The 25,072-nt window shown below is 36.8% G+C and overlaps 2 protein-coding genes across 2 annotated transcripts; one reads left to right on the top strand and one right to left on the bottom strand.

Moving 5' to 3' along the window:
* The first annotated feature begins 1,776 nt into the window (after positions 1 to 1,776).
* On the top strand, positions 1,777 to 7,346 carry LOC131930501 (putative methyltransferase-like protein 25). The gene is made up of 11 exons (XM_059287028.1): positions 1,777 to 1,923; positions 3,173 to 3,250; positions 3,686 to 3,910; positions 4,214 to 4,319; positions 4,725 to 4,865; positions 5,272 to 5,439; positions 5,870 to 5,990; positions 6,134 to 6,216; positions 6,383 to 6,475; positions 6,771 to 6,850; positions 7,094 to 7,346. The coding sequence occupies exons 1-11, from the start codon at positions 1,777 to 1,779 to the stop codon at positions 7,253 to 7,255; spliced, it is 1,404 nt and encodes a 467-aa protein (XP_059143011.1). The 3' UTR covers positions 7,256 to 7,346.
* A 2,493-nt stretch (positions 7,347 to 9,839) lies between these two features.
* On the bottom strand, positions 9,840 to 12,080 carry LOC131930496 (uncharacterized). Its single transcript, XM_059287017.1, has 3 exons — positions 12,003 to 12,080; positions 11,038 to 11,534; positions 9,840 to 10,181 (listed from the first exon to the last, which is right to left on the bottom strand). The coding sequence occupies exons 1-3, from the start codon at positions 12,078 to 12,080 to the stop codon at positions 10,016 to 10,018; spliced, it is 741 nt and encodes a 246-aa protein (XP_059143000.1). The 3' UTR covers positions 9,840 to 10,015.
* Positions 12,081 to 25,072: the final 12,992 nt, after the last annotated feature.

Below are 25,072 nucleotides of genomic sequence, written 5' to 3'. Positions count from 1 at the left end.
AAATATACCTTTTTTAAAACAAAAAGTGATTTCTGTCTTCAGTACAAGTGTATGAGAGTATTAAGAGTTAAAGGAGTGAACACAGCATCAGAAACAGAAGAGTTAAATTTCATTGACTTTTGTTCTGTCCTTCTCAGGGACGTCCATAAATGACATCAATCCTTATTTTATCCCCATCTTTACATCTCCACCCCACCTAAAATGACCAAGAGGGTTTCTTTCTGATATTGTTCTCTGAGGTGGTGGGCTTTTGAAAATGGGCAGTTTGGTAAAGTTAAAGTAGCCTACATGTTTCCTATGTAACACAGTCAGACCCAAGGCTGCTGTGGACACGAAGGGTGACGTTTCCTATAGGTAGATCATGTGACCTAATGAAGGTATTGGGGTAATGTAAATTATGTTTATTGTTAGAATACTTATTTGTATATTCCTGCTAGTGCTGCATGTTGCATACTAGTTAGGTTAAGTATTTAAGAATTTATTATTGTACTACTTATTGGTACTTGTTTGCAGTACTGTGTACTGGCCGTAACATATTTTATTACACCCGTGTATTTGTGTAGCCTACACGTGGTATTTCCAGTGATGTAACCTATTGTTTACATTTGTTTTAGGGCTACAGTTTTTTGCTGTGTTCTACATTTTTGGCTGTGTTCTTCTGTTCTCTGCAGTATATTCGGACATCAGTAGTTTGCCTACTCTGTTCTTCTGTGTTTCTACTGTTCTACATCGCCATTTATGGCTTGATGTTAAAGTCAATGAAGCCAGTAGTTGACAACACCTGCGTCGTTCCATTGTGTGCTTTTTCTCAGGGTCAGCCCTTTTAAACACAACACCTCAGATTGTAATAAGCATCCCCATTGAGTGTTACACCTATAAAAAAACGATTTGTTCTATTTCCTCTGTTGTGTGTGTGTGTGTGGGGGGGGGGGGGGTAATAGAGTTTGGTCGATGGACGTGCTCCGAGTGGGGGAGTGTTGGGGGTGCAAGGAGAAACCACCCACGTCTTTAACTTCTTGAAGGGGATATAACCCAGTTATGGTTATATTTATCGAAACTATTAATTGAATTGTTTCCCTTAGCATAGAAAATTATTTGTGCACAAAAAACAACATATTTTGATCAAGTAAATTTTGAAAATCGTAATCTATATTAAAATCTAGATGTAATAAATAACTATTATTGTAGTTTCAAAAATGTATGTTCTAATGTGAAATAACTGCTAAAAATTTGTTATAATTTTCTTTTTTCATTGCTAAAGTATCTCTTTATTCCAAGAAAAGATTAGGCCTCATAAAGTCGTATTTCTGTTCTAGATCTAGAATCAGTAATAAAACATATAGTTTTATTACTAATTACATTAACCTCACTGCAGCTACCATTTGTTTAGATCTAGAATCTAGGTTTATTGATAAGCCTAGCCTACTTTTATTTCGTACGGTTTCAATGATAGATGAACTCATGACATGACATAAAACAAGCAGCATGCATTATAGATCTAGATAAAATATGGCCATATTAGGGTTTAGATTTCTATATATAATTTAAAAATTACCTGGATCTAGATTCAATACGCGTAATGCATTTTTCAAATTTTAAAATAATTAGGCGAATGGCTAAGAAAAACACCGAAGCTTTTCGAAAAAGAAAGCGAAAGCAGACAGGTTTGTTTCCGTCAAGCCTGCTGTTACAAATAGTTACAGTTTTAAATCACATCCGAACGATGTGTAGTAGTCTAGTAGACAGTAGATGGATCTAGTAGATCTAGTTACTGAAATGGATAAAACAGAATTAGATCTAGATTTAGATCTAGACCTACCCATAAGGAAGATTTTGACATTTTTAGCTAAATATGAAAACATACATAATTTTCCGCTGACAGATGTTTTCAAGAATGGATGTTTGAAAAAAATGCCAACTGAGGTCTGTAGACTGTAGACTGAGTAGACTGTAGTGTAGTCAGTAGTGCAGTCACACTTTTTAGTGACCCGCGACCCCCATAAAATTAAAAAGCCGAAATTAGTATGGAAATTAATAAGCACTAAAATAAGATTTTCTAGAAGACTTTCAATATGAACTACTCTTGATAACTGTTCAATACGATGAGTAAAATTACGTGCTATTTACTAAACATTCGCGGTTAAGTTATTGTTAACGCCAACCTATGTCATTATGAACATTCAATTTATTTCTTAATTTTATTTTTAATCGGAGAATAGTTTTGAAAATCTATTCTCGAAAAGTCAATCAATTTTACGTTTGGGTATGAATGGTGAATACTACACCAAAATTGTGTGTGCAGTTTTTCATCTTATGCGGAATCATTCTACAAATTAAATAATTCTTCTTGTAATCGGGAATGCTGGCAACATCAAGGGAAGAAGAGAATGTGTAATGCGTCAATGCAGATTCTTCTTCTTTTAGCTTAGAGAAATAGCACCGCAGTTCGTTTTCAAGAAATTCAAGATGGCCAGAAATCGCTTCTTTCAAAATTTTAATTATCTCACAATCAGATTCATCTACCACACTGCAGAGTTTCTCAAATTTACAATATTTCCAAGATTTATTCTTTCGCCAATTTTACAGCTTTGATAAATATGCCCCGAGATTATCATGGAAAGTGATAATATTCGTTCATTTTCCCTGAAGATTCAGGTTAAGCTTATGTTGATGTTCGAATGTATCTGCCAGATATGATACTCTCTCCAACCACTCTATGTCATTTTAAGTATACCAAAAGGTCTTGTTTCCTTTGCACTTCCAAGAACAATTTGATTTCAGATTTCAATTCAAAAACATGATTCACAACAATTCGTTTGACAGCCAGCGTACTGTAGTGTAGAAAAGCAGAACCTCGTTATCTATATTAATGTCTTTGCTCAGTTTTTTGAAGGCTCCAGATTTAATTTTTAATATAATGCACGACTTTTACTAGCAATGTATTATTGATGGCGAGGGAATACTGGTGATATCTTGATATATCTTGAAAACAACATATTTTAGATCTATATGATTATGAGAGACATTAAAAATTAATACAGTAGCAGGGCCTACGCATTAAAAAATAAAAAGCAGATTATCTTTGAAAGGGCAACGGGGTTGAAAATTCCATTATTTGTGTTGTATACATAAACCATTGTCTTAGAAAAGTGTACTTATTCTCTCTACTTAGTGGGCTGATCAGTTACTACAACTCACTACAGAGGAACTCAATAATCTCCCTTTTCTTGGAACTGACTCTTCAGTTAGGGTAAACATAAATTATACACATATATAAAATGATTATACTATAATGTGTTTAAAACAGTACACCAGTAAATAATGGGATGGAGTGGCCTAGGGGTACAGGGCTAGATTGGTAACCTGAAAGCCTCGAGTTTGAAACCTGGTTCAGGTCAGTAGAAAGTCTTTGAGTCCACCCAGCTCTGATGGGTACCTAACTTAAGTTAGGGAAAGCAAAGGCTGCTGGGCATAGTATATGCCGAGGGCACTTAAACAGATGAACTTTACTTCATCTGCCCCATGTGTCTTAGGCACAAATGTGAAAAGATAATATAGCTAGTAAATCTTTTCTATTATTATTCATAATTTATTACCATAAAATAATTTTTCTGTTACAAAGCTAATTATAGTTGTTACAAAACCATTGCGTAACAAAGTTTACATCTTTAAATTTTTCTTTCAGCATCCACTATTTCCACCTACCCTCCACAAGTTTCTTCACAAAGCTACAGCGCTTTCACTTAACCAGAGCCAAGTGAAGCAAATCACTCCACTCATCCTTGACACTAACATGGCAAGGGGGATGAACCCAAAGAAAGTCCATGAAGTATCAATAATGGCCCCTTTCATTCATGAGGTCATGAAGCAAACAAAATGTAATTTAATTCTGGATGTTGGTTCTGGTCTTGTAAGTTGGCTTTAGCATGTTTTATAACCATTTTAAACTTAATTTCTTGAGCAATTTTTTTTTAGAAATAAGCTCTTCTCATAATATATATGTATATATCCTAAAACTTAAAGTTTAAATAGCTTGAAACTTTTGTTAAAAATATTTTCTTTACAGTTTTACTTGTTAACTTTGTAAATTTATCTAATTCATAGAAAAGGTAGTGCTATGTGAAAAAACAAAACCATTTTAAAATTATTTTTTTTAAGACAAATTTTTGCTGTAAGGGCATAAAAGTTGGACAGTAATATTTTGTACCTACAGGGCTATCTTGATCATGTCTTACACCAAGTTTATGGTCACAGAGTTGTGGGCCTTGAGATCTCAGACAGTCATATTTCATCTGCTGAGACTAGAGCCTTAAACCAAGGTGGGTTAAAGATATGCAGGATTTAACCTTAAATCAAGGTGGGTTAAAGATATACAGGATTTAGCCTTAAACCAAAGTGGGTTAAAGATATACAGGATTAGCTGTAAAAAAAAGTTTTTTTTTATATTAAAGTTGTTAGAATATTTATCAAAATAGTGATCAAAGCATAGTTAAAGGTGACAGACAGTCATGATTTGCCAAAATGCTAATTGGGTTTTGTAGGTTATACAACAAAGTGGATTGACTTTATTTTTTTTTTTCAAACTCAAACTAGGATTAAAGCTCAAGACTTTAGAGCTGTGTACATTTCTTGATGTATTTAGTCATTAACAATATCACCCTAAATTTGAATAACTATATATTATTTAGTCATTTGTGCTAGGTAATTTTAAAAATTTGTTACAGGGATAAATTGTGAAGGTATTCATAGCGTCAAGTTTAAACTGACCAATGATGCTGAGTGCTTGGGTCAGCTGGAGGAGATGATCAACAAGATGAGTTCAATGGTGAATAACAAGTGTCCGCACCAAGGTCAGGGTCAGCCAGGTACAGTAATTAAATTAAAATTAATAACAGTAGACTAACTAGATATGTGTTACCCCTTTTTAAAGTAAAGTGTGCAAATAAGTTATTTATGACATAGTATGGTGAATCAGTTAAGTGTTACAAACAAAAGAAATTCAAGATATGAATTCTGATCTGTTTGATCTCTCCTAAGATCTTTGGGATGTTCCTGAGCCCACCTTGCTAATTTCTATACGAGGCATTTATCAATAGAGTAGTTATGCCTAAGGTTACTATTTTTTACTTAACTATTTCTTTTGAAATAGACTTTTATTGTCTTCTATGGCATAATGAATGAGTGTCTAAAAAAATGGATAAAGTAAAATATGATATTCGAGATATTAGTTAGAGATAAGCTATGTAATGGGAGGTAACCTATGTATTACAGTGTTACAAGACTCTACAGAAGAGATGACCTCCCCTGCTGTGTGTTTAATTGGCCTACATTGCTGTGGTGACCTTTCAACTTCCTTGCTCACTATCTACACATCTCTAAAGTGTGTCAAAGCTGTGTGCTGTGTTTGTTGTTGTTATCATAAGATGGCCTACAAGAATGGTTGGTTGTTATTCCTAACTTATTGTTTTACAACTAATAATTATAATTGAGACTTTGCATAATATGGCAATAATTTTAACTGCATTATTTATTGAATGCTAATAATTCTAGCTGAAAACTATTCTTTCAAATGTTAACTATTAAATGAAAAATCTGGCCAATTTCCCCTTACATTCTCAATTTTGGTGGTTAACAGCCTCAGTAGCTCATGAAATGTTAGCTGTAAGAATTTTTTGTTCAAAAATTAACTTTTCTTAGAAAATTAGTAAATTATATCTACTCCCACTACACAGCTTAACAAAGTTAAGTTGATCGGGAGTTTTTAGTACTTCATTTTTTTAATGCTAATTACATTTTGACAATCGACAACAGTCTGTATTCTCAGCTATAACCAAGATGTAACCTTCCTGGAAACCAATTTTATTGACAGGTCAGTTTGTACATTTCCCCATCAGTCAGTTAGTGCGCAGTGTTTATACGGAGACAAGACAAGACTATCCAGCCTGGCAGATTTCACCTTACACTCTCAGAGTTGGCGCACAGCAAACCAGGTAAAAATTGATAGAACAGCATTTTAGCACATCTGTGTCTGTTTATCTCATTGAGATAAAAATGTGTTCGTCTACCTGTGGTAACAGATGTTGCTGTGTTCATCTACTGTGGTAACTGATGTTGTCAATGTGATGATTCCCAGGTGTAGCTGGAAGAACCAGACTGTAGAGCAGCATAGCGCCCACACAAGGCATGTGGCATACAGAGGTTTACTCGAGTTGACAGGTACACATTTTCACCTCTTTGTAGACAGGTAAACATTTTCACCTCTTTGTAGACAGGTAAGCTTTTACTTTTATTGGTGTGAACCAAACTAAACTTCACACTTTTTTCTTCATATTTTCTCAACAAAAACCTCACCATTCAAAACTCTAAAATTGATATATTTCAGATATGTGTGACCCTACTGTTGTAAGAAAGAAAATAAGAAAATGTGACTTTTCTTCATTTTCTACGTTTTTGGATTCCTACTTCTCACCTGAAGGTGTGGCCATTATTAGTTTATATTTATACTAAGACAGAAACATTTACTTACAAGAAAATGTATTAATACGAACTTAAACCAATACACAAACAGTTTTAAAAATTCATTTCTGCTTTAGCACCAAAAATATTAATCCGTTAATTAGAATAAACTTCATTTTAAATAAACAATTTTATTATAAACAGTTTGTTTTAAAACATACCTTAGTTGCTGTTTTTTCTCACTGAACTCAAACCTTTAGTAATTGTTGCATATAATTTAATTTTGTTGCTTAACTTTTCATATATGTTTGTAGCTGATAAAGCGGAGAGGTTGAAGTTAATGGAACTTTATGAAAACCACAGCAAGCAAATCGACATGATTGAAATATTTACGGTAAACTTTTAAAACTTTTTAATTACAGTGTTTATAATTTTTTGTTTTATTTTAGATTTTTATTTTCACTTTCATTTTTAAAACTTACATTTAGTGATTATTTCTATATTGGTAAAGAAAGTAGCATCACAGCTAGTATCATATCATATATGTTATTCAGATTTATCTCCCATGTTTGTACGTCCTTGTTTAAATATCCCGATTATTTCCCCTGAACCTGACACTTATCTCCCTTTGTTCCAGTGTCTGCAGGTTGTCCTCCAGCCTGTGATAGAGACCCTGGTCTACCTGGACAGAGTCCAGTGGCTGGTCGAGCAGGGACACCCCCATATCACTGTGTCTCCCATATTTGATGATGCTCTATCCCCAAGGAACTTGATGATCAAAGCCCTCAAACTAAGTTGATGCTAGCAACAGCTACAAACTCACCCCAACTTAAACAACTTTAGCTGTCGCTGTCTATACACCAAGGACCTTGATAAATTGTGAGCGTTATGGCAGCGTAGCAACAGCTACAGACTCACCCCAACTTTAACAACTTTAGCTGTCGCTGACTATACATCAAGGACCTTGATAAATTGTGAGCATTATGGCAGCGTAGCAACAGCTACAAACTGACCCCAACTTTAGCTGTTGCTGACTATACATCAAGGACCTTGATAAATTGTGAGCATTATGGCAGCGTAGCAACAGCTACAAACTGACCCCAACTTTAGCTGTTGCTGACTATACACCAAGGACATTTATAAATTGTGAGCGTTATGGCAGTATTGATTCTACACCTCTGTCTACCTGGTGAGTGTTGAGGTATATCTGCCATTAACTTTTTCATTCTGGAAAGGATTGGGGAATTTAAGCTTCCATGTCACCCACACAACTTGTGTACACAGCCCACACATTACAGGTGGTGGGGAGACAGGAAGTTGTCACAGGATCTATTTTTAGCCCCACCCTCCCCACCTTATAGGTCTAGGGTTAACAGGAAGCAGTCCTGTCATACCAATATGTTCACCGAATATCGCACCACATCTCAGATTAAAGAGAACATTCACAAAAGAAGGAAGAAGCACACTAGTCTTGATAAAAGCTGCTTGCCAATATTGGACAGTTGTACTACAGTGTAATTAATATGTAATTAAACCAGCACACGTGTTTACAATTGTGTTCATTATTTTATTTCCAAATTTTTGGTGAGTCATAAGACGATGATGTTACATAACAGTAGCCAGTGGTATAGAGATTAGCACCTTAACATTTATACCTTATAGTGAGACCATTTGGTGGTGTGGAGGTTAGCACCCTTACATGTATACCTTATAGTGAGACCATTTGGTGGTGTGGAGGTTAGCACCTTTACATTTATACCTTATAGTTTAGACCATTTGGTGGTGTAGGGATTAGCACTGTTACATTTATACCTTATAGTGAGACCATTTGGTGATGTGGAGGTTAGCACCTTTACATTTATACCTTATAGTTTAGACCATTTGGTGGTGTGGAGGTTAGCACCTTTACATTTATACCTTATAGTTTAGACCATTTGGTGGTGTGGAGGTTAGCACCTTTACATTTATACCTTATAGTGACACCATTTGGTGGTGTAGAGATTAGCACCTTAACATTTATACCTTATAATGAGACCATTTGGTGGTGTAGAGGTTAGCACTGTTACATTTATACCTTATATTGAGACCAAATGGTCCTATATTTGTTGTTGACAGGAAAACTGGGTGTAAGTTACTGACCATTTGGCCAGATTTCTGGGAGTTTTAAAGCTTACTCCCAGTTAGGAATCAAATGTTAATGCCAGGTAATCTGCAGTAATCATTGACTGAAAGGCCTAGAAATCACAGGTCTAAACTTCTTGCATTTATTACCCCAACGATTAAAACATCTGTACTGCAGAACATGATATAATCTCAAACAATTAGATCCACAACATTTTTACTTCCCCCTCCCTCCCACTTAACCTACATAAAAGTGTTTCATTATACGCTTTTCAACTGTATAGTTTATCTGTTTAGGTGACCTCGTCATCTGAAGGGATAGTGTGGTCATCATTATGCCCATCCGACTTTACTCTTTGTTACGTGAGTCAGGTACCCATCAGTGCTGGGCGGACTCAGGGACATCCTACAGATTAATCTCTGATCCAAACTCGAGAACTCTGGTCTAACAGTTGAGCGCTCTACTGTCCGACCATCTGTCCTTAAAAGCTACACAAGTTCTGGCCTTACATTACCCACACAATATTGCTGTTAAATTTTATTATTTAAAAAAAGTTAAAGAATTATAAAAATTAAAAAAAATTAAAAAAAAAAAATTACACTCCTACATAGAAACAAGACATGAAAATTATTAATCAATGCTTCTAGCAAGTCTATGATGAATTTAAGTCTTCATTGTAGACTTTGTAACTTGACTTAAATTTAGTATTGATTCTAGTTACTGTCCTTGACTTTCTAGTCACATGACTCTACCCATTGTAAACATTACCAATGACCCTCTCCTGACCCAAGTCACGTGACTCTACCCATCGTAAACATTATCAATGACCCTCTCCTGACCCAAGTCACGTGACTCTACCCATCGTAAACATTATCAATGACCCTCTCCTGACCCAAGTCACGTGACTCTACCCATCGTAAACATTATCAATGACCCTCTCCTGACCCAAGTCACATGACCCTACCCATCGTAAACATTATCAATGACCCTCTCCTGACCCAAGTCACGTGACTCTACCCATCGTAAACATTATCAATGACCCTCTCCTGACCCAAGTCACATGACCCTACCCATCGTAAACATTATCAATGACCCTCTCCTGACCCAAGTCACATGACTCTACCCATCGTAAACATTATAAATGACCCTCTCCTGACCCAAGTCACATGACTCTACCCATCGTAAACATTATCAATGACCCTCTCCTGACCCAAGTCACGTGACTTTACCCATCGTAAACATTATTAATGACCCTCTCCTGACCCAAGTCACGTGACTCTACCCATCGTAAACATTATCAATGACCCTCTCCTGACCCAAGTCACATGATTCTACCCATCGTAAACATTATCAATGACCCTCTCCTGACCCAAGTCACGTGACTTTACCCATCGTAAACATTATCAATGACCCTCTCCTGACCCAAGTCACATGACCCTACCCATCGTAAACATTATCAATGACCCTCTCAGGTGGGTTCACGTGCTTCAGGTGTGTGTACGTCCCATCTAAGGAGTTGAGGCTGTTGTAGACTGTGCTGTTGGCTAGTGGTGGTTGGTGTGGTCGAATGTTGCTGTTGGCATAAGGTGGTAGATTTGGTGACCTAGAGAAGACAAGCAGTGGGAGTTAGTGCATATAGGCTGCAGTATAGCATCATAACTGTATACATTCTAAGCAGCGTTTCTTCCAGGCTTTTTTTCCGGGGGGGGGGAAGGCGCTGTTAAAAGTATATATTTTCTTTATAAATATTATAAATTTCGTTTCTTTCGAAGAGATGCCTGGAAGAAACAATGATTCTAAAAGTAAGAGAGTCTCATCTTTACGTAAATGTTCGTTTTTTTAATGTCCAAATTTGTTGAGTCAGTAATTCGGGGGGAGGGGTCGAGGGACGGGGTGCGCCTAAGCACCATACTGTTTTGTTACACCGGATCTATTCTGCACTGGCGGATCTGCTACTTGTCCAGAATAGCATTAAAAGAAAATAGCGATAAAATCGGGTCCAGGAAACCCCCCCCCCCCCCTCCCTGTCAATTTACCCCGCATTAACTAACTCGTCCTTATCCATATTCGTATCCCTAACCCAGGGGTCTCCAAACTTTTCAGTCCGAGGGCCGCATTAACTATCAATTTTCGGGGGCCAGTTTCTTCCAGGCATTCTTTGATTTTTCTGGGCAAAGTTTCTCGCCATCATCAACAAACGGTTTTTTTTTTCCGTGGACAAAATGATCTCCGCGGGCCGGATGAGTGGACCTCGCGGGCCTCATCCGGCCCGCGGGCCGTAGTTTGGAGACCACTGCCCTAACCCTACCATAACGTATCTTTCACCTGTATATCCTATCCAAATCTTTATCTCTAAATGCCCGTGATTGGGGGGGGGGGGGGGTTACTGATATAGATTAAACAAATTTTCTGTCAGCTTAAAACCACGACGTTGACCTGTTTCCTCTAGTGTCACTTACCTGGTGTTGCCTTTGTGAGCATGCGCAGGGAAGTTCCGGTAGGTCTCTGATTGGTGGTTGACGTACATGTCATCAAAGGACGGCGACCTGGTCTTGGGCTGACCCTGGGCGACCTGAATGTCTCGTGGGTCCGCACGGTTTATGCTGATCTCTGACCTGCACACTCCTTTAGCCTGCGACAGCTGCAGGGTCGACATGGGCGTCTTCAACATCCGCTGTTGTGACGCGCTGTCTCGTCTAGACAGCAGGTGCGAGCTGTCGCCCGGACGTGACGTCACTGGCGGGGTAAGCGACTCGCCGCTGAGAGCTATGTAGGTGTATTCTTCCCGCTCTGTCGTCTGCACGTTGGTGCCGGCGGATCGGGAGTCAGGTGACCTTGGGGTGGGTAGCGTCCCGGTTGTTGCGGCAAATTTCGGGGCGGCAGACTTGAAGTCTGGTGACGTAGTACTAGAAATGGCCGGCGTCCCAGCGGCTGAGCCAATATAAGACGATGATTCCTGCGGGATTTAATAAAGTCATAACCAGTGGCGTAGGCAGGGGGGGGGGGGGTTAGGGGGGGGTCATAACCCCCCCCCCCCCCCATAGACCCCTCGGTATATATATAAAGTATGAGGGGGGGTGCAAATCAAAAGTCTGAGGGGGGGGGGGGTGTGCAAATCGAAAGTCTGAGGGGGGGGGGGTGTGCAAATCGAAAGTTAGTCCCCGAGTAAAAATTGGACCCCCCACCCCTTGAGACGAACCTGGCTACGCCACTGGTCATTACTGTCTCAATTCGTTCATCGTTCATATATATATATATATATATATATATATATATATATATATATATATATATATATATATATATATATATATATATATATAATTATTTATGTAATACATCGCATCAACTATTGATGTTATCGAACTCACGTTGTTGAGTAGATGAGTTTGTAAAATACTATAGTTGTCATCTAATGGCAGACCTTCACCTCGGTGGAGCAGTGGAGACAGTCTCTTCTCGATTCTCTTCGGGAGTTTTCTATCAAAACAAGAGTCGACATTATTAGGCTAGAGAGGTAACGAAGTTCAAATTGTCGCTGTGTCGGTTCAGACTGTCCGTGGGCAGGTGAAGTAGAGTTCACCTTTGACCGCGGCATACGAAGGAATAGTGTAATCAGTACTCTACCCAGGCGCCTTATTTTCATGAAGGTACCCATCAGAGTTGGATGGACTCAGGGACACGAACTCGATACTTTCGTGTAAACAGTCGAACGCTCCGCCACAACGTTGGATCACAACGTCCCCTCCCCTTCTTCTCCCTCCCAGTGTTTCTTCCAGACTTTTTTCTCCGGGGGGGGGGGGGGGCGGTCAACATTTTCCGGGAGAGGGGCGGACACTGGTAAAAGTATATATTTTCTATATAAATTCCATTTCGTTCGGCGGGGGGCGGTAGACTTTCTTCGGGGGACTTTGCCCCCCCCCCCCCCCCGAAGAGATGCCTGGAAGAAACTCTGCTCCCTCCCCCCCTAAAAAAGTAAATAAATAAGTGCGATGACATGTAAGTTATGACTACGTAGTGTCAAGTATGGCGACGCGTGTTCAACTACTTCCAAGAAACCTTGACTGCAGGTCAATGAACAGCACCCCCACCCCTTCCCTCTATGTTTCGTCTCTTGATATTTTGTCTCTATACTCTCTGGATTTTGTAAAGGTCGTGAGAGTGACTACCCCCACCCTCCCCCCTATACGTCACGACACGACGTAATTAACATGTTTCTTCCTCTTACATCCGCGTACTAAGTGGAGTTTAAAATTGTCAAGTGGCTCACAGTCGAGCTTAAAATTGTCAAGTTGCTCGTAATTTTTTCGGCGCTTGCTATCATTGTACATCTGACGTCAAGTATTTTGTCTGACTTGTTTGATAGGGACAGAGATTATCTTTCTGAATAAGGGTTTATATATGACGCCAAGATTTAAGTAGGATTACATGCCTTACATCAGATGTACGTCAACCAATTATGGATTAATACAATCTGTTGTTGCACAGATAAAGCGAGGAACGGATGGGTGGCGTTAGCGTGTGCAGATGTCAATAGTTTTGAATTCTCTTCAGATTGTATTGAAAAATAAAAGCTCCTGTAAAATTTTCCACGTGACGACAATTAACATTAAGGTTATAATTTAAATGCGATGATTTCTATTTAATTTTAATTGGCCTATTTGTAGAATCACCACAATAATTGCTTAAATTTAACTTTTTTTACTCCTTTTTGCCTCCGACGTGTAATTTACAGCGTCAGTGTATCTTGCTATGTTCGCTTTAGTTAATTAGTTTTTCAAAAAATAAAATAAAAAAATAACGAAAACAACAGTCTATTAAACTTTTAATTTTACTAATTAAGGAATTATTACTTTTGTTCTATCGTGATTCTGTGGTTCAGCAGCTCATTAACAAACTTTAAAAAATATTATAATTCGGATACGCCTACATAAACATATAAAGCGTCCAAATTTGACATCACAATTTTGTGTCTTAAGTGATTCAGCAATTATTTCGCAATATTTAAAGGCATATACACTTTATTCAAAAGTATAAGTATACCGTGTATTGAGAAAGCTTAGATAATGTTTTAGAAAGAAATCGCTTTTAAAACAAATCTTAAAACTGAAGTGGGAAAGGGAGCTGAAAGGCTAGGGTGAGGATTGGTGGGAGTGTCGTTTTGTAGCATCTATGATGATAGGGAGGAAATTGAGAGTCATCACAAAAAAAACGTGACGTCAGTAATGGAGAACTCCTTTAACTACAAACAGCTGATCTCATACTCACACCCGGCAAACGAAGACCAAACACATCAGAACGTTGCTAAAAATAGCCACAGCAGCAACCACGCCCACCACAATCAAAATTGCGTCTTTGTCGTCATCGTCGTCACTTAGTATTTGTTTAGTGTTGAGTTTACATTGGTCACCTGTTGAAAAATTAGCATAGGTTGATTACACTTTTGGAAGACATTGTAATACAGGTTACTTAAAAAACCTCACATAGTTACCCATATTTTCACGCATACCTTCTAATATGCCCACACTTTAAATTATATGTATATGTATAAATAAATAAAATAAATATATATATATATATGTTCTTGTGTAATATATATATATATATATATATATATATATATATATATATATATATATATATATATATTCTTGTTAAACACATAATATAAATATTATAACTTGAGTACCACTTGAGTACCGTACGGTTACAGATAGGTTGAAATTTCATATATAAGTATTATATCAAAATCGTAGATCTGTATCAACTTTTAAGCGATTTTCGATAGCCGGAAGTGGAACTTTTTCTACTTTGAATTTTTCAAAAATTTCAAAAACCTATGTCGAGTACTATTTCAGATAGATAAATGAAATTTTACACGTAAGTAAAAGATCTAATTTTCTGCCTTCTTTCAAATTTTGAGTAATTTCTGTTGACCGGAAGTAGTAATTTTCGCTATTTCCGATTTCTCAAAAAAAACGCATGTGAATTTATAAAGTACTAATAATATTCCGCACTATAATGCACATTTTATTTGGCGTTCACTTGGTGTGCAATTCTTTTTTTCATGTTATTTTTGTGCACGATTACAATACTTTCTCTATACTTCGTATATACGAGAAAGTAAAAATAGCCTAAACGCTTATCTGTTGAGTGATATTGACTTCTTAGAAATATATCTGGCTGCTAGACTAGTTCCTTAAATAGACAATACATATGGTCTCATATTTTACTAAGTGGGGCGGCGTGGTCGGACGGGAATACACACCACTGCCTACCAGAGTTTCTTCCAGGCACCACCCCCCCCCCCCGAAGAAAGTCTACCGTCCGTCCCCGTCCCCTGAACGAAATGGAAATTATATAGAAAATATATACTTTTAACAGTGCCCCCCCCCCCCCCCCTGTGAAAAACGTCTGGAAGAAACAATGCTGCCTACCCATATACGATCCCGTACTTTATCCCGCTTGTCGCCCATGAGTCCACACAACTCTACAGACTCACGTTAGGGAAAGAAAAGGCGGCTGGGCGTAACAGATATTTACCTGAAGCCACCACCCACACAACTCCTATGTTGACTCCGAAGTCCATCTTAAACTCCGTGCATGTCCGTTCTTCTGACCGAGAGCTGAAATTTATTGTTGACAGCAGTTGAGATCACTGATATATTACAACAGTTGTGACCCTCACATATCCCATACAAGGTTATATAACATTTCCATAGGTCGCATGAACTCGATTAGACCTGACAATTTATAATGCTTTGTGCGACTCAAACTATGACATTTAGAATACACACTGAAAGTATGACATTTTATTGCTTGTCCTTGTCATTATGAACGACTCATTTCTCGCCACTGAGTAAAAGGGCCACGCATCTCTAAAATGTGTGAGTTTAATTATTTTTTGAGACCATATGGTAATTTCATGGGACGCCGTGACCAAGCGGTAGAGCGCTGGACTGCTAACCCGAAAGTCTCGAGTTCGAATCCGGGTTCAAATCAGATGAACGTCCCTGAGTTCACACAGTAAATATGGCTGGAGATAGTCCTAACCCAATTTTCTCTGCCGAGGTTACAGAAACAGGTGAACTCTAGAGCTTTACTTCCTTTACTAATCTTTAGTTGTATGAAAATTTCAGTTAAATGAAAAGTGGTATTTTTAGAAATATTATAGTTTTTCAAATCTAAATCCTAATCCAAAACTATTCATGTAGTATTCTGTTTACATGATTGTGTTGTTCTATTTAAAACGTTTTTTGGTAAATAAAATCGGTAATTTATCGTTTTAGGTATGTAAAATCGACCGAGACTATTAATGTTAAACAAGTTAATTAAAAAGTCTAGTGGCATTTAAGCGCAATTTCCTTATGTTATCTAAAAATAGCTTTGTCGTAGCGTAAATCAGGAGCAGGGTTAGTAAAACCATTGGTTAGTTATTAAAACGTTTTTTATTAATTTGTTTTCAGTATTTTACATGTTTTATTTACAATAGAGTTACATGACTAAAAACCATTGCGCGCCTAGCTACTGAACGTGATGACGCAGCCATTGAACGTGATGGCGCAGCTATTGAACATGATGACGCGTGTGGCGTGGTTGGATAAACATGCCTACCAATTCGGTCCAAATTTTAATTAATTAAAAAAAATTTTTGTGACCGAACGAAAGGATATTTTTGAAAAATTTCTTCGGCAATATTGTTCTAAATTATGGCAGGAATCGATTGGTACATGTTTCAAGTCGCTAAGTGGTCTGGTTGCCGAGATATGGGCCAAAAACTGCTTTTTTTCAAGGTTTTTTGGCTTTTCCGGGAAATCCATGAAAGAAACCCGGAATTTTTTTGGCCTATGTTCATCCTCGTAACTTGCTTAACATAATTGCTTTGGAACTAGTCCTCGATATTGCTTCGTTGAGGAGGAGATACGACTTAAAGCTGCGGACACACATCCATCCATTCATACATCCAGAAATGACGGGTTAATAAACGCAATTCTCCAGAATGGAAATTGCGCTAAAAAAGATCACCGATTAAATTTTAGTAATTATTCCAGATTTCAGGAGGATTTATCACATGTTTTGAAAGTTACAAAAATGTTTCAAAGTTTCATTAATGTACCTGTTTTTAAACAATTGCATTATTAAAACTTTTCAGTAAAAAATAAAGATTTGCGATGTTTACATCAGTTACAACCAAGCTCAGTTACTTGTTTTATATATATTTTTTTGGTAAAATTATTGTTAGAGATTCAGGGAAAACCACTCTAACGTACAGATGGCCGCTTTTTATATAGCAAATCCTGCTCGTTTAAAGTTACTTTCTCGCCTATATTGATATATTTAACAATTGATTTTGTTTTATTATTCGGTTATCTATAATATTTGACACAAATATATCACAATATACTTCTATTAAAAGCCTAAACAATTAGGCAACTTTTTCGCACATAACTAGCCTCGGGCGATTTTTACGCACCTAAAACGATAGAATACCACAAAATCTTGTATGACTGTTTTCCCCCACTGTCATGCATACATAGAGTGGCGTAGCGAGGTCGGGTGTCAACCGGTGCGGCACCTAATCGTGTAAACCCCCCCCCCCCCGTAAGAAAAAAAAATATGTATATATATATATATATATACATATTTTTTATCTGTATGTTTATCTGTATGTTTATATGTATTCACATTTTTTTCTTCTGGATGTATTTAATTCCCCCCCACACACACACAAACCTCATACATGAATTAACATATAGGTTATTACGATTCTCAACCAAACCGTTTTCCTCAGGCATATATTGAAATGTTGAGTTGATGTAACTCCCCCCCCCCCCCTCCCCTTCTCGTCACCCACACGGTGATTGCTTTTAACTGTGCTCAAATAATACAAACGATTTGTATTTAAATTCGGCTACAAATTCAGCTGGATGTTGCATGTTTTCTTTATTATTAGCAGGTTTACGTTATGGGGTCACATACACCCCCCCCCCCTCCGTCTGTGTCGGGATTTGTCCACTTTGCTTTTAAAAGACTATTTAATTCACTCTAATTAATCATTTAATCAAGTGAAATTATCATTTTTCTGTATATATTTTGCTATTTTTTGCCTTTGTGTCACCCCCTAAATGGTGTCTTCTGGTGTGGTCCGCATTCCCCCCCCCACTACGCCTCTGCATACATGCACTATTACAAATATTACATCTCACCTGGAGCAATTAATTTCTTCAGCTGTATTCAATCCCACAAATTTCCAAGTTTCAATGTCAGCTAACCAGCTGCTATCATAAAACTGAACATCTAATTTCATGGACGTCAGCTTGTCTTCGTTACATATGTGAACGATTTTTTTCATCGTCTTTGCTTCACTGACTATTGTAACAACAAATTATGTTTATACACACGTGAAATAATTTACAACTACAGGGAAACAAAAAAAAGTAATATATAGAAAGGTCATCTAAAGATTTGCTGAGATTTTGTAAACATTCAAACAAAAGCTTTCTCTATTTTGCCATTTATTCATTACAGAAATAAAAAAAATCGACAGTTGCGACAAAATATTCGCCCTAAAATTTAAACAAGAAGCACAATTATTGTATTAATTAAATATTTCGTGTAATACAGAGACCTAATTTAATAAAGAAAAAAATCTTACCACATTTATACGATACCCTCACTGTTTCATAATTGTGAATTTTCTTGTAGGTTGATAACCGAGTTTCAAAGCATTTGACAGCATTTTTGTTTTGTTGGTAGCATTTTGCTTGTAATTCTTCTTTTAATGTTTGACTCGATACATAACTACGTATCTGTATATGACAGTTTACAGTAATATCTATTGTGCTATTAAACAAATACTTATTCTAAATTGAAACAGTAAATCGTAACAAGTTTACCTGAAGTTGTAAGTTACCGGCTATATCATTTGAAAAAAAAAAGCTTTTACATTTTCTGAAGTAAAATATAGCGGGTCCGGACAAAATTTGTTAAAATCTGGATGTTTTTTTTCCCACGATTACAATTACAAAGAATCATTTCTATACCGTATAGGATAAAGTAGGGAGGTTTAAAACGGTTACAAGTGTCAAAATATCTGCCAGGTATTCAGGACGATAACAATACATTCTGTATAGAAAGTAAAAAAGAAGTAAGGTTCACTTTTAGGCTTAACGATCCATAGAGCAGATGAAGTAGAGTTCATATGTTTCTTGACCTCGGTATATAAAGGGATGGTGTGGTCAGCACTTTGCCCAGCCATTTTGGCTTTTCCCAACGGGTTCTATGACAAATGATCTCAGACAAATGATCTCATGACAAAATATCAATATTTATAGTATGCACGGTGAATTTAGTCGATTTTAACATTTTAATGGACACAAGCGAGAAAAACCTCAAAAGGCTAATTAACTATTTACACAATACACGATGTTATAAAAATAAATATGTTTATGTAAATCTGACTGATTTTTTGTTGAAATTTACAAAAGATTGGTTGAGTTTGAGGTTTTTTAAAATATTTTTGGTAACTGAACACATTTAAAAAAAAAGACAAAAACAATTTGTTTGTTTACATTTTCATCACAGAAAGTAAACAAAACATACTTTGTTTGTTTGTTATACAGCCATCAAAAAACTTACTTTGGGCGGGTTGTTTATATGTACGTCTGTAACAAACGGTATCTTTCCTGGTTGACAAGGGTTCACAGAGCTGGTTGTTGTACTGCAGTTGTTTGGACAGCTGTAGTGTATGAAATCTGACGAGGCTTGTGTCACCGTACCTTGAGAGAAAAATACCACACAGTGACTGGTTGCTATTCAATAGACACGATACCGTTATACATGTTTGGTTTTAAGCAGAAACCGAGTTAAGACTTAGTTTGTGTGTTTGGACGGAGATAGGATTATGAAATTATAAAAAGGCTTTTTTGTTATATTCACAAATAGTGAAAATGAATCACAAATGGAAAAATGCTATAAAAGGTAAAAACAAATAATTTAAACAAGTTAATAAAAAGTCTAGTGACAATTTCCTTAATTAATTTTTTAAAATATGTGAAAAAATGATTAGGCTTAGCGAAACAAAACCTTGTAATTGTAACTCTCATATAAATTATAAATAAATTAATAGGGTACAAAAATAACGTTTGAATTAATAAGTAAAAAAAAAGACAACTATATTAACCTATATCAACGGAAATAGTTTTATTTTAACGAGTAGGCCTACAAGATGCTCAGTTTAAAATATCATCCTAGGCCTATACGATGCTCAGTTTAAATAATAAAAAAAAAATTTTGTGACCGAACGAAAGGATATTTTTGAAAACTTTCTTCGGCAATATTGTTCTAAATTATGGCAGGAATCGATTGGTATGGAGCAAAAACTGCATTTGTTCGAGGTTTTTTTGGCTTTTCCGGGAAATCCAGAAAGGAATTCCGGGAATTTTTTTGGGCCCACAATCATCCTTGGAACATGCTTAACATATTTGCTTTTGGAACTAGTCCTCGATATTGCTTCGTTGAGGAGGAGATACCACTTAAAGCTGCGGACACACATCCATCCATTCATTCATACATCCATTCATCCATCCAGAAATGACGAGTTAATAATCGCAATTGTCCGTATGGAAATTGCGCTAAAAACGTGACTAAGTATAAAAGCCCGAGAACTCAATAATGAACATTGAAGATAGGTATAATATTATTCAGAAAGTCTACCGCCCGCCCCCCCCCCCCCCCCAACGAGATGGATTTTATATAATAAACATACACTTTTACTAGTGTCCGCCTCCCCCCCCCCCCACGAAAAAGTTGACCAACCCCCCCCCCCCCCCCCCCAATAATTTCAAGTCTGGAAGAAATATTAATATTATTCTATTGAAAGTACACCTATCACTGAACAACCCTTGAAAAGGAAACTATTTTCCAAATTATCTATCTAACAGATAACAAAGGTAATATTCTTGCATTGTCATCCAAAATCTACCACTGTGCCAAATAACAACTCAATCGGATCATGGGAAATAAGTTAAATTAAATTTCCAAAATTTGCGGAGCCATACAAATAGACATACACACATAAATTTACTGAGTAAGTTAAATAAAAGCCTTTAATTAAATAAGATTTCATCTACACGTTTTCAGATGTACCAATTTTAAAACGGCGTTTAGCACTTAATTTATTGACTAAAGCGAAGACAATTTTTAATATGTTTATCAAGTTAGATCCCTTACGGTATATTTCATCAGTTCGCCTGAAAGTTTATGCTAGCAAAGTTTTTAGTCTGTATATCCTACAAATAAAAACAACATTATTCAGGTGGGTCAGCCCAGCTGAAGAGATTTTAATTTTAGGAATATCTGACTTCGCAAAATGTTATTTCATGAAAATGGGGTAATCAGTACCAACATTTTTTAAGACGACACTTGAATAGTTTTTTAATTAAAATTAACGAAAAAGATATATACAAAAAAATCTCACACAAATACCAATTAGGAAACATAAGTATACTACGAACGAATAACCAACAAAAGAAACCAACATAATAAAATATCATCTAAATCTAAAACATCTACATGCATAAAAACATTTTGGACAAATTTATTTAACTACAACCCACAAGTCTATACCAACTTCACACATGCAACATTTTACGCGAGATTTGTTTAAAAAAGAATGATTTCAAACGCAACAGTATCTTCGTTGCTGGAAGATAATAACGACTGTTGACAAACCTAAAGACATCAGACGAGAAACACAAGAAAGTAGCTGTCACAGTTTTTGTTGGGTGCTTTAGTGTGTGGAATGATCAATATAAAAAAAACAACTAAAATACAATATCAACATATATAGGCTTAATTATACATCACGTGTAAACATTGCTTAAATGTAAAATGTCATCTAAACAAATGCTTTTGAAATGCTGATTTTTACGTAGATTATTTTTAGAATTTGTAAATTAAAGAAGAATGTTCAAAGACAATCTAAACATATTAATGTTATTATCTTACCTCCGACTAAGACTAAGAGTACAATAATTAAACAAGTATCCATTTGATTCAGTTAAACAGTTAAAGCAAAATTCAAAATGTAGTTGATAAAATTCTGTGTTGGTTCTTCTATTTTTATATGGATTCAACGTTTCGTTCACGACATTGTGTCTTCGTAAAGGCTATTTAAGAACTGACCTAATTAATCAGACACTTAATGAACAATAGAACATTTATTGTGACGTCATGTCGTCAGTTAGAGAAGAGAGCAGACGCCATGATTAAAACAATTGAGAGTAGCGGGCTGGTGAGTACATGCAAACACACGTCTACACACACAGACAGGAACACACATCTGTTGGTGAGTGCATTCTAACACTCGTCTACACACACATGTTGGTGAGCGCATAAAAACACACGTCTACACACACAGGATCACACATGCATGTTGGTGAATGCATTCTACACGCATCTATACACAGAAACACACACACACATATTGGTGAGTGCATTCTAACACACGTCTACACTCACCGAAACACACAAACACAGTAACACACACAGAAACATCCACACATGTTGGTGAGTGCATTCTAACACACATCTACACATACAGGAACACACACATGTTGGTGAGTACTTGAGTCAAGGGCGTCTCAAATCTCGTAGTTGGTATACAAGGCAAATCATCAGCTGTTGATAGGTAATGTGGTTGTTGGTGTTGGGTTATTCACAGGGGCGGAACTACAGTGCCGCCAGACCCCGCAATGCGGGGGGGCCCAGACCAATTGGGGGCCCAAAAATCCTGGCTAAATTATTTTTAAAAAAATTAACAAAAAAAAATAGGTGAAGGTCGAGTTATCTTTCTTCTACAGTTACAAACAAACACGATAGTCGGCAAACGTCTTTGAGAAAAATGCACAGACTATAACTCGAGAGACCGCCAGACATATAGACAACTTCAAAGACGAAGCATCTGAAATTTGACTGTGCCGGCACGCTTTGAAATCGGGCTGGGGAAATGTTGCGGCGAGGCGACTATCCTGGTCTTCTAGACGATCGGAAAAAGTCGGCACTATTGATGTAGATGTTTATCGGCGCTTTCTTGTCCGCTTCCCTTCCCAACTCTCTCCCCCCCCCTGCCCCCTACCCCTCACCTCTACCCCTCACCACACCCTTACTATTACAATAACATGTAATGCATAGATTAACGAACCGTCTATGAACTGTAAACTGACCAGTTCTGCACATTTTATTAAAGACACTAGTCAGTAGTTGTTCATTTACCTGATGAACATGGCGGAACTACAGTCCCGCCAGACCCCGCAATGCGCGGGAAGGGGGGGGGGGGTCGAGGCAGGCCGTTTAGGGGCCCACGGCTGACCAAAATTAATTATTTTTTTTTAATTTTTAATTTAATTTTTGCCTTAATATTTGGTTTGTAAAAGAAAAACACTGTAGCTGCGGTACGATTATTTTTATTCTACAGTCACTATACCACGCTCTTCCACAAAAGATAAAATCCATTACACAAACTACAGTGTAAAATATAGGCAACTCTTCAAATTTTGAATGACTTCTTTGACTCGTTGCCCCCCCCTCCCTTTGATAGCTAAAAAGAGGACACGTAACTGTTTGACCGATCCTCTAAAGTGTACTGTGGCGGATGGGGCAGGGGATTGGGGCCATAAAGGGGGTTAAAAAATTGTCGACAATTTTTTTTACATATTTAAAACAGTTATTTATAGTTGTATTTTTTAAACATCGTCAAGGCCGAGTTCTATTTCCCTACAATCAAACACACGCTGTCGCCGGCAAAATTCTTTTTAAAAAAACAACAAAGTCCATAGCACGAAAAGCCGCTACATATGAAGTGGGCTTTCATTATGCGCGGTTCTTATTTGCGGCATTGAAAAGGGACCCGAAATCCATTGTACATTTTTCAATGTTAATATGTGTTTGTGATAGTGGTTGAATTTGTATCCGGTACTATCTTGTATCGTACAAATAATTTTAAAAAATAATATAATACTAGAAACTTCAGTTTTATATACGTTTACTTGTTTTTGATTTTACAAGAAATATAGTAAACTTTTAAGGCCTTTACTTCAAATTATCTCCCCTGAGTAAGTTTTACAATGGGCGATGCTGACGTACATAGATCAAGGCGTTTTGTTGTCTCTTTCAAGTTTTTTTCCCGAGCCGACCCCTATCCCACCCCTCTTTCTCAACCTCACAAGTATCGAGGAGATAAATGTATCGTTTATGAACTACTTCCTAACCGTACGATTCACCACTTCAGCATATTTTGTCAGACACTAGACAGCACTAGATCTAGTCAACACATATTAATTTACTTTCATAGTATTAGGCACATCTAATTCACAAAACAGGACAGGTAAGATTATTTTTTATATAATTATTTAGAAATATTATTAGAACGTTTAGAATTAATTGAACATTATTAATAGTCATTGAGGTGGGGGTGTGTGAGGGTCTGGCTTTTTGTTAATCCCCCCTCCCCTAAATCAGAAGGTTATTTTTTCTAGTTCCGCCACTGATACACATGACATGTTGTTGTGATTAGATTTAATTGAATTTTTTTTTCAAAACCCGATCAGGCCAGAAATGAGTATCCTATGTTCGTATTGTGTGTGTATATATATATATATATATATATATATATATATATATATATATATATGGGGGGGGGCCCAAAAATTTTTTTGCGGGGTGGCCCATTTTTTCTAGTTCCGCCACTGGTTATTCAGTGTAGGGGTATTCAACGACAACACAACGTATAGTGTACAATACAACAGACTATATAACACTAATGACTAATGATACTACTAAAATGCCATCAGTAGCTTGCGATATCTGAAAGATGATAATCTACTTTGTGATAGCAGCCGTCCGTGACCACAATTTACAAACAACATTAAGATAATAAAGCGAAATATAATTCTTAATCTAGGTACCTCCACTTAGTTTCTAATAGTAGGAAGACTATTTTCTGCCGCTTATAGTCTTCACTAACTCGACCCAGCTCTACGATTGTAAACATTCGGCGTGAACCACAGCTCACTAGACTGGTCGGGTAATCGCGTCTAGCGATTTATCTCCCCTTCTGTTATTGAATATAGAAATTTACGAGTTGCCGCTAACATTTAGTCTTATTATGTCCTCTAACTTTCAAAATCATTTATTTTTAATGACTAATTTAGCATCTAATTTCATTTTAAGAATTGCCCTAGAAGACGTAAACAAGTTAATTAAAAAGTCTAGTGACATTTAAGCGCAATTTTCTTATGTTATCTAAAAATAGCTCTGTCCTAGCGTAAATCAAGAGCAGGTTTAGTAAAACCATTGGTTAAAATACATGTTTTATTTACAATAGAGTTACATGACTAAAAACCATTGCGCGCCTAGCTACCGAACGTGATGGCGCAGTCATTAAACGTGATGGCGCAGCTATTGAACGTGATGACGCGTGTGGTGTGGTTGGAT

Source organism: Physella acuta, unplaced genomic scaffold, assembly GCF_028476545.2.
Source record: "Physella acuta isolate Inbredline_101_S28 unplaced genomic scaffold, ASM2847654v3 ptg000099l, whole genome shotgun sequence".
Lineage (NCBI taxonomy): Eukaryota > Metazoa > Mollusca > Gastropoda > Physidae > Physella > Physella acuta.
This window is presented reverse-complemented; position numbering and strand designations above follow the sequence as displayed.

Bases quoted from the DNA above. Each gene is read 5' to 3' on its own strand.
- LOC131930496 (XM_059287017.1), bottom strand. From the start codon at position 12,080: ATGTCGACTCTTGTTTTGATAGAAAACTCCCGAAGAGAATCGAGAAGA. The intron at 11,535-12,002 runs GTCTGCCATTAG...TAAATCCCGCAG, and splicing joins ACTGCTCCACCGAGGTGAAG to GAATCATCGTCTTATATTGG. The intron at 10,182-11,037 runs GTAAGTGACACT...TGTCTTCTCTAG, and splicing joins GCTCACAAAGGCAACACCAG to GTCACCAAATCTACCACCTT.
- LOC131930501 (XM_059287028.1), top strand. From the start codon at position 1,777: ATGGATAAAACAGAATTAGATCTAGATTTAGATCTAGACCTACCCATA. The intron at 1,924-3,172 runs GTCTGTAGACTG...CTCTCTACTTAG, and splicing joins TGAAAAAAATGCCAACTGAG to TGGGCTGATCAGTTACTACA. The intron at 5,440-5,869 runs GTTGGTTGTTAT...TTTTATTGACAG, and splicing joins TAAGATGGCCTACAAGAATG to GTCAGTTTGTACATTTCCCC.